The sequence below is a fragment of the Etheostoma spectabile genome, chromosome 20 (assembly GCF_008692095.1).
Source record: "Etheostoma spectabile isolate EspeVRDwgs_2016 chromosome 20, UIUC_Espe_1.0, whole genome shotgun sequence".
NCBI lineage: Eukaryota > Metazoa > Chordata > Actinopteri > Perciformes > Percidae > Etheostoma > Etheostoma spectabile.
Window position 1 is genome coordinate 24864130 of NC_045752.1, and position 10885 is coordinate 24875014.

Here is a 10885-nt window from a genome sequence, read left to right on the forward strand (position 1 = left end):
ATCTAGAAACTAAGCTGCGCGGTGCAGGGAACAACTGACTGGAACATGAGCAGACAGGGCTATGCAAAAAACTTGTTGATTTGTTGCCGTTACTTAAACACTAAACTTAACTTGATTTAATTCTAAAGCACATGAAGATATAGTAAAACAAATCTCTTAAAAAGTTCAGGATGAATAATAGCATTCAATTCAATGCAGTTTTATTTCTAGTGTCAAATTACAAGAAGAGTTATCTCAGGACACATTGCAAAAACAGTAGGTCTAGACCTCACTATAATTTACAACGAACAATTCAGCCCTGTACCTGATCCCTACTCCCTCCCTCCCCACCACAGGGACCATCTCCGTAAACAGCAGAAGGACCCCGTTCACAGCCAGTGGTGAGAGCGAGATTCTGGACTTAGAGGGCGACATGTACTTAGGGGGGCTTCCCAATGACCGCACCAACCTCATCCTGCCCACCGAGCTCTGGACGGCGATGCTCAACTACGGCTACGTGGGCTGTATCCGTGACCTTTTCATTGACGGTCGAAGCAAAGACATCCGTCAGATTGCTGAGGCACAAAATGGCGCTGGCATCAAACCCTCTTGCAACAAGCAACCAGGCAAGCAGTGTGAGAGCTACCCATGCAAGAACCGAGGTGTCTGCAAAGAAGGCTGGAATCGATTCATCTGCGACTGCACTGGCACTGGCTTCTGGTCACGCACCTGTGAAAGAGGTAAATGCTTTTTTCATTTGCATAAATCCTACTGATACTATCTCCAAGGCAGAAGCAATGTCTAAAACGACAGAGTCACATTAGGACTGTAGCAGCAAGGGAGAAACAGTAATCACATAAACACTGGTAAAGGAAGTCCTACTTACAGACTAACTGTATTAGTGGGAGACAGATACTAAATCCAATTGTCTCATCACACAGAACAAATCCAAACAATCTCTTGGTGTGCCATAGATTTGGGGATATTCAGTACCCCAAAGAAAAGTATATGTGTTTACCAGATGTGGACAGAAGAAGGCCATATATGAGCCGCATTTAGACATGCCTTTCAACCATGGATGTATAAAAAATGATTATTTTATTTATTACTATGAAAGTTGCTCAGTGGCGCATGAAGACAAAAAAGTTCAACTTACGTATATAAAATGCATGTATACAATGGCACTTCTGCTGAAATGAATCAGAATTCAATTCTGATAGTGAAACATGTCATGTCACGAGGGTTGTGATGCAAAAAAAAAATCAATTGATTTACTGACGTGTCTTTCTCCATGCAAGTTTTTTTGGGCCCCATGACATCACCTGACAGACATAGAAGTTGTTATTCCACTGTTTGGCCCCTATGTCAAATTGGTTTTAAAGCCCGGCACACTTCCTCTTCCTGTCTTGATGACACTTTGTGTGATACGCAGTGTTGAAATGCAGTATATGAATGAGTTGGCCCCTGAAACGAGACCGACAATATAAAAATTTGGGCAGTATGTCACTTCTCCATATTACTCAAGGTTACAGAAGTTGTAGCAAATGACTGCTGCAATATAGTCCTATGTGACATGAACAGAAGAGTGCCTCAGCAATGCAATGCCCTTGTACATCTTCATCATATTGCTACAGTCTGTGCTTACTGCTGAGCTGGCAGTGGCTGAGATTGTGTTGACTAGATCTTGAGAAAGATAACCAATTAGCTATCAGCTGTCAAGGAGTCCGTCTGTCTGTTTGCCTTTACCTTGGCAACTTGTAACATCTAACAGGACCATGACAGTTGATGCACTTTGCCAGTTTATATCTTTAAAATGAAATGAATAATCTGAAATTAATCAGTTGAGCTGATTCAGACCTACAGCAGTTGGAATACCCTGACGGCTCTTTTAAAGGCACTGTTTCTGAATACTGGCTGAGTGCATTTCTCTGTGGATTGAGCGTTTTGATTCTTTCGCAGTATTTATTTAGCACCTCAAATTGTTATGTAATCCCAAAAGACATGGAAATCTTACTTTTACAAAATGGGACCTTTGAATCATGACACTTTGAAGTAGTTTGGCTGTCTTAATGCTTTTTCAGCAAATGTTTGAGCAAAGTAATGACATCTCAGAGTTTAGAAAAGATGTCTAACTGAGACATTGCTAGCTGATTCCACACTAAATATAAACATACCAGAAAAGGTCTGGTGCTGATTTGACTGACTTTACGTGGTTGGAGAAACAATAGAGCCAATCAGAGCTGTGTAAAAAGGATTAAGAATGTTCATACTGTACCAAAGCCAAAACATAGTGAGAAAAAACTGCTGGAGGTCCAGTTCAAACAGGTGTATCATGCAGACAAAGTACTTAAATCCGCGCTTTAGTGGTGGTTTCAGCTGCAGAATGTGTCTCCTGAAACACATTTTGCCATGATGACCAACACACGCGCGCGCACGCACGCACGCGCACACACAGACACAGACAGACAGGTAGTCATAGTTGGAAAAAGAGGCAGAGAAAAGGACACATCTTGTATCACTTGGAGTCAGTCAGGTTGGTGACAGCCAGTTTATTCAGCCACTTCCTGCATTTACAATGGAAGACAACAGTGTGTGAATGCTCATCTCAAAGGACAACAGATAGCACGCTCTGTCTCATTGGAAATCCTCCGTTGCTGTAAGGAATTTCCTACCTCTACGACTTAATTTTCTCTGTGCAAAACCTTTACACTTACTTTAGTAAAGCAATCTACATGATTAATAAGTGAAGTTGAAATACAAAATGAAGCTGTTCTCTTGCAAATTAACAAAGAAACAATAGATTACTTTTATCATTTTCAGTATTTTAACAGTTAACAATATTTCTGAAATATTTATAAAACATCAAACAGATGACAAGAAAATATCTACAATTAACGATTCCCGCCTGACTATAGAAACATACAACATACTGCAACGTACCTGCATTCACAATGGAAGACAACAGTGTGTAAATGCTCAAAGGACAAACAGCTTGCATGTTCTCCCTGGAAAGAGGGCACATGTATGTGCTAGTTAGCAGAAAAAAAATATTGTTTAAGTAGTAAAACATGAATAAAATGGCTGGTAATTAAATACAAAAATTGCCAAATGAACTTTAGACAATCATTACATTTAACCTAACAAACTGGGTACACTTTTAAGTGCTTTTAAGTAGTTAACACAATATTGTCCCCAAGCATTAACAGACATGTTAATGCTTAACAGACATGTTAATCCTGTTGGAAATCTTTTTTTCCCTTGCCAAGTTTAGTGCTTGATATTGTCAGTGTACAGTCGGCTACAGTGCAGTTTTCTAAACATATTCCGTTACATATTCTGTTACTCAATCTGTGTTGAACGACTGGCCTAGTTACCACATAGGTGTATGTAACAAACTGGCGCTGAAGAAGCGGTCATTCCGGGTTTATATACAGCGGTGATGGATGATGATGATTGGATGCAGCTGTGCAGATAGACGGATGGATAATGAGTGGCCACGCCTCTAGACCTGGTTCCTCGTAGGACGCCCTCTTGTGGATGACAGGCAACACAGACAGACACACAGGGAAAAGGGAGAACGGAACACAAAAGGCAGCAGAACCACAACAATCTGAGTAACGTATTCTGAAAATTTGGATTACTTCCACATTGAATTGCATTTTATAAGTGTAGGAATGCAGCCATCAAATACTTCATCCTGAACATGCCTATTCTGGTGTGTTCTTGTGTTCCAACTGGCTGAATGTGTACTTGGACAAGCAGATAGAGTTTTGTATTTGTAGTTCCAAACTACATAGCCTAATACAAAATACAAGCTACTTTTAGCAAACGTTAGCTAGCATGTCAAACGGGGCTAGTCAGTCTTTCAATGGCTCTAGGGCTGGTAAATCAGCACATAGGAGGATGTAAAGTCGCACGTCAACTAAGCAGGTAGCTACCTGATACAACTATAAAATAGGAGGGTGACCAGTAAAACTACAGCCGACACCTACCCTTGGCTAATAAAAAAAAAAAAAACTTATTTTAAGATGCTTCAGGTTGGAGGTGGTGTAATTTGGACGCTGAAAGGAGGTTGGTTGCTGGCAAGTAGAGGTTGCCCTGTACAGTTATATTTCCTTCTCCCTGTTCTTTCTTTGATGTGAAATGCTGCTTGAATTTCCAAGATAGGAACGCATTCCTGACAGAGGACATTCAGAAACCGTATCTCACTCAAAACAGCATGGATAGTTTTTTTTGCCAAGTTTTTATGTGTGTGAAAGCACCAGATATACAAAATAACACCCCAAATCCCACCAAAAGTGATTTCTTTCATAACATGGGCTCTTTAAAAGGATATTCTTTAAACGGAATGCTCACTTCACATAAAACTCTATATTACATCACTTCCAGCAAACTTTACAGAGAAAACTGAGGGCAAAACAGCATCACTGATCTGTTTTAACCAATTATTCTGTGGTGCAGCTCAGCAAAAAATACCGAATCATCCAGCACGTAAGCGTGTCGTTTACTACCGAGTCTGTTTGTAACTGTTAGTCGACTGACAATGCCTCACCTGTTCACCTGACTTTATGATTCCTGAGATCTTTAAAGTTATTGTTAGTGACGTTTTAAAATGTCTTTGAATAATGATAACGTAGATGATGATTGTAGTGATGCCGGTAGATTGTTACAAAGAGATTCTCCTCTGTATTTCATTGTATATTGGTTAAGGGACCCCTGACAAAACGGGCGATTAAAAGTCCTTAGAGTGTCTTGTAATGTTTGAGTGCATCTCTGTGGACAGCTTCCTTTTTTACTAAAGGGCTGGGTAAGTCCTGGGTCATTTCTGCCCTACAATGTAGCTTTGCTCTTTTTGAGTTTTGCTGTTTATGGATATGTACTGTTTTCTGTCCTTTAAATAATGATCCAACCATTTTAAAACAACATTATAAATCCAAATTCTTTAGTGATCTTTTGATCAAGCTGCAAAAGAGATTTCCATTGATATTTTTACAAAATCCATGTTGATGCCTGTAAAGTATGTTGTACCCGTTTTAATGTTTTTTCATTCTTGAATGAACTAATTTTTCAAGAACATTAGAAAAACCTGGGAGGGCCTGGGAGTATGCCCAACCAGTCTACATGTGTTTTGTGGATCTGGAGAAGCGTATGCCGGGTCCCCCGGAGAATTGTGGGAGGCTGCGAATATGGGGTGAGGGGTTCCTTCGTGGCCATCCAATCTCTGTATGACCAAGCGAGAGCTGTGTCCGTTCTCGGCAGTAAGTCGGACTCGTTCCAGTGAGGGTTGGCCTCCGCCAGGGCTGCGCTTTGTCACCAATCCTGTTTTAATATTTATGGACAGGATTCGAGCGTAGTCGGGGCGGGGAGGGGTTGCAGTTCGGTGGCTCGGGATCTCATCGCTGCTTTTTGCGGATATGTGGTCCTGATGGCATCGTCGGTCTGTGACCTTCAGCACCCACTGGATCGGTTCCGCAGCCGATTGTGAAGCGGCTGGATGAGGATCACACCTCTAAATCTGAGGCCATGGTTCTCAGCAGGAACCGATGGAGTGCTTTCTTCGGGTGGGAGTGAGTCCTTACCCCAAGTGAAGGAGTTTAAGTACCTTGGGTTTGTTCGCGATGGGGGACTCACGAGCGAGATTGGTTTGGAGAATCGGAGCAGCTGGTGCTGTATACTTCTTTTTTATCACACCGTTGTGACGAAAAGAGACTGAGCAAGAGGCAAAGCTCTCGATCTACCGGCAATTTTCGTTCCTACCCTCACCTATGGTCATGAGGCTGGGTCATGACCGAAAGAACGAGATCCAGGGTACAAGCGGCCGAAATGGGTTTCCTCAGGAGGGTGGCTGGCGTCTCCCTTAGAGATGGTGGAAGCTCAGTCATCCGAGAGAGCTCGGAGTAGAGCCGCTGCTCCTTCCGTCGAAAGGAGCCAGTTGAGGTGGTTCGGGCATCTGGTAAGATGCCTCCTGGCGCCTCCCTAGGGAGGTGTTCCAGGCACGTCCAGCTGGAGGAGGCCTCGGGGAAGACCCAGGACTAGGTGAGAGATTATATCTCCACCTGGCCTGGGAACGCCTCGGGATCCCCCGTCGGGCTGGTTGATGTGGCTCGGAAAGGGAAGTTTGGGTCCCCTACTGGAGCTGCTGCCCCCGCGACCCGATACCGGATAAGCGGATGAAGATGGATGGATGGATGGATGGATAGAAAAACAGGGCAACACAGAGTTACCTGATTTGGTCAACCAATGTGTGACTTTGGCTACTTTGAGCCAAAAAATAACTTTCCATCTGAAGCTTTTAAAGACTCTATTTGTCCATTGTTTATTTCTAAAGAAACACGACAATATATAAAAGGCTCCATTACCTTGTATCTCAAGTTATGGACGTTTTTATAAAAATAACAATAACGGCTAACGATTGTGTCATAACCAAGTGACTTGCTGTCGCATAGTCGACAAATCACTCGCAGAAGCTCGCACATAGTTTGAACTTCCATTAGCTGTTTAGGTTTAATTACTAATGTTAACTAGCATGTTATTTAGCATTAATTAGCCTGTGCCTAGGTTAATGTTATCTAGCATTTCAGTTAGCAGTGATTAGCCTGTGCCTATGTTAATGTTAACTAGCATTTCAGTTAGCAGTAATTAGCCTGTTCCTATTTTAATGTTAACTAGCATTTCAGTTTGCAGTAATAAGCCTGTGCCTATGTTATCTCCTAACCTATACCTACCTCTCCGTCTCTGCTGATTGGGAATGATTGAGATTTCTCTTGCACATCTACCAGAAGACTTACAACTTTCAGACACAATGTCAACGGCACAACTACGTCTTCAAGCTCAGTTGGAGCCTGCACAGTAACACTCAGCCATCACCGGAAAAGAGCTTCTAATAGACTTGGTCCATTTCTTTAACTGTCTATGGTTTTGAGGGAAGTTAAAACATGGGTGAGGGGCTCAACAATAGAGGACCTTCTTTACAAGGCTACATTTCATCTGATCATGGCCTGCAGAAGAACCTGTTTTTATAATATAGTGTCATGCACTTTTTTGGAGGTAGGAGGGTCAAACATACTTACAAGAATCCTGCTCCTTTATATTGGCAAGGGAAAAATATTTTAAATACATCTTTGGCCAAGAAAGGAACAATACTTACTTACTTACTTAATACAAAAAGTCTGCATGTGTTACTATGACACCATCGGATGACTGAGATAGAATAGTTGTGTAGGAGCTTTTCTTATGAAACAATACATTAATAACATTCCATTTATGTGATTATAGGATTTTCAAATTTTTCAGAAAAGTTTTGCAGTTTGGAGCAACTTTTTGAAATTATATTATTAATGATATAAAATTATTAAAAGCACATTTTTTCATAAATCTCAACATTGAAAAGTTTGGGGCAACACTTAACTGATCTTTGCAGACCCGGTGTGATTCAGAGCTTAGAGATCTTTGGCTTTTGTTTTCTGTTAATCTAAATCTGAAGTGGAAAGCATTTGTTAAACATGGATTCAAATATATTTTTAAATGTAAGATAAGCTAGTTAAGCTAGTTCAGCGTCCTGATTACTAAACACGGTCCCTTCTTTCATCATGGCTACAAATGAGCCTTACTTTCTCTTAGAGAATTTATGGCATTTTATCCTCTCATCAGATTTATTTTGTGGAACAGTTTTTGTTAAGGAGATCTGAAATATTGGAAAAGCATCAGAGGCAACAGTAAGCATTGAACTAGAATTAATATGAGATGCTCAAAATAATTTTTATATAAATTGTCATTTAAAGTTGCAGACGTATTCGTTTTCCTAGTTGGTTTGTAGATGACAAGATAAAGGTAAGATGCATAGAGAATATTGAGGAACTCATATGGTAAATTGGAGTCACATTTGAGAAGACCAAGGAGAATGAATACTTTTCCCTTATTACTTATCAGCTCAGAAACATGAAACATCATCATATCATCATTGAGCACCAACAATCATTTAAATTTGACAAATACAGGGTTAGATGATCAAATGTTTTTTTTTTCGATAAAAAGTTTTTAGAACATTTGTACTTTTAGCCAGATAAATCAGTGTTAATTAGGGGAGATTCAGCAGAAACGGGGATGGTGCACGAACTAGTTGATCATATTTCAAGAAGGTGATGTTCCTTCTGTCCTCTCTAAGTTTTGGTAGCAGTTTCTTCCATGCAAACATTATCTGTATCTCATTAATGAAGATTTTGTTTTTTTTTAGGGATTTGGTTCTCTTCGAGCTCTATTCCTATGTATTCTATGTATCAAAGAAGCAGTTTTACCACAGTGGTTCTGGGCCATATTTTTTCAGTCTGATGAGATCTTGTAATTTCTCTATGCTTGTCTATTTCAAAGATAGTGTTGCCGTTGGCTTGATCACTCCAGTTTTCAGATTTTGAATCGGGCACTCAATCAGCAGGTTGTTTTTTCTTGACTAATTGTCCAAATAATGCATTATTGTAAACAGATTATTTATGGATGTTTGATTATCAGCAAGGGTGTTAGAAATAACTTGGATCTTGGGTATTGTAATATTGCAATATGGCATGAATGGTGTCTTTTTTCTGGTTTTAAAGGCTAAATTACAGTTAAGTGATGACATTTTTGTAACTTTTGTAACTGTTTTATTATTTACTTTTACCCACTTAATCATTATATCCACATTACTGATGATTATCAAAAATCTCATTGTGTAAATATTTTGTGAAAGCACCAATAGTCAACACTACAATATTGTTGCGTAATCGATATCAAAGTATTTGGTCAAAAGTATTGTGTCCTAGTTGCACCTCTGGCATATCTTGCTCATGTGTTCACTCAACTAAAGGACCTCAAGCTATTACTTCAAGGCAATGACTCGCATATCCTCAACATGTATGATAAAGTGAATGGATTCACAAAGAAGGTAAAATCATGCGAGAGGAAATGTGAGGATGGAGATGGGAACTGTTCCCCACTGCTTGATGTCCATCTTGCCACTACTGATGTTGACAGAAGTCCTGGGATGAAAGTACATCTGTGCTGATTTCAGCCAGTGCTCAAGCATGGCAAATTCCTTGTGTTACTTTCTTGGCAATAAATGCCTTTCTGATTCTGGTTTTACTTCCAAGATATTGAAACCAAGTCTGGTAATCTTGACTGTAGAATCCACAGTAAAGGGAGGGTTCAGGTTCAGGTTCTCCTACCACAGCGCCCATCTTCACAAATACGCAGCTGTTGTACGGAGACAATTTCACTTCTGACTGGTTTTTCGTCATGGTGTACAGATTGTGAGTTTAATAAAGACTGATCTGAGTTGGACACCAATTAACACATCTCCACCCCCCACAAATTGCTCCTACTCATTTTAACATATCAAATAGCAGCTTGCTGATAATAGCTCTATATCTTTATCAGTTTTTCTCTTTATTCATCCAGTGGGCCATAATAATTTTCCCTAAATCTAATTTTTTACTTTGGAAATTAAAAGTTGCAGGGCATCAGTGGTTCAATCTGATAAGGTTGTACATTTCACCCTGAATAATTTGCAAGACATAATCTATTGAAATATTGCAATAGGCCTATCGTCATCAGGAGCCATATCAGGATTGCATAATACATTTTTCATTTCTTTATATATTTATTTTACATTTTCCTTTAGGTCTCATGAGCTTAGTCACCGGTTGGTTTAATTACAGCAGATTCAGACAAGAGAGGAATGTCCGCTTCAACAATAATGTGGACACACCCTTTAAAAGAACTGTGTGGAGAGGAGAAGGATGTGACCGGCGCTGAGAACTGCGTGTCTGGTATGAAAAGCCGGGCGCACAATCAGGCACTAACCCACACTTCACAGCTATACGCGGTGTGTTCCTAACATAAGTCTAGCAACAAAGTGGCTAAGTTGGCAGCATTGCCCCCGTCCCCGCTGCTGTACAGAGCGTGCTGTGTGTGACGTCTTTTGCACATGCGGGTTGTTTGAAAGACACACATACATACAGTACGTACGCACAGACTGATTTATAGTTATATATAAATGTGACAAGTTCATCTTCAAGCCAATACAGTGTTTATTATTTCCAGAATTATGTTACTGCGACACAGGGAATTTTTGCTTAATTTTATTGCTGCTAAGTTTTATGGAAACAATTTTAGCTGATATTCATTGTGCAGGTGAAAACAAAGAATCCATTATTCCTGCTATGCCACTGAGAAAAAAAGAAGAAAAAAAGAAAAAGAAAGTTAACTGGTCAGAGGATGTAGTATTTTCACACTAAAATAACACATTAAGGTCTTCTTTAATGTGGCAAGGTCAGTTAGTTAAAAGTGTATCAATCCTTTGGACACACTTTATTAAAACCATCTCACATGCAGGTCATTACACACACACTAATACACACACTTACACCCAAGAAATATAACGTGTCAGAGTTTAGCTGACAGCCCAGCCCAGAGCTGTAATGAGAAGTGAAATTGTGTATATTAAACCACGCTCTAATCTGACACCTTGTCAATTACACGTCAGTCCTAAACATCCCTGTGACCAATCACAGCCAGTTATTTCATGTCCAGTTGAGCATGGACCCAGACACATGTAGCCTACAGGTGAACAAAGAACACACACTGATAATAATACAAACGTGTGTGTGTGTGTGTGTGTGTGTGTGTGTGTGTGTGGGTGTGTGAATAAAATTAAATATGTTATTGTTCACTACTATTTTATATAATTTTATATGCTTCTTTCCTATAGGCAGCTTACCCATATTAAATGCTCAGTTATTTTTTTGTATTCCTACGGTATTTCAATTCAATTTCAATTCTATTTTATTTATAGCAAGTGTTATCTCGAGACACTTTACAGATACAGTAGGTTTAGACCACACTCGATAATTTACAAGGACCCAACAGTTCTAGT

At 39.9% G+C, this 10885-nt stretch overlaps 1 protein-coding gene across 4 annotated transcripts in view; it reads left to right on the forward strand.

The window, feature by feature from the left end:
* nrxn3a (neurexin 3a) overlaps positions 1–10885 on the forward strand; it is a 269643-nt gene that overhangs the window by 184197 nt on the left and 74561 nt on the right. For all 4 annotated transcript variants that reach the window (XR_004327078.1, XR_004327079.1, XM_032501200.1 and 1 more), the window contains exon 10: positions 336–719. Coding sequence is in view for 2 of the 4 variants with exons in the window: in XM_032501200.1 (XP_032357091.1) it covers positions 336–719 (384 nt within the window). In the remaining 2 variants the exon portion in view is untranslated. The remainder of the gene's footprint in view (positions 1–335; positions 720–10885) is intronic.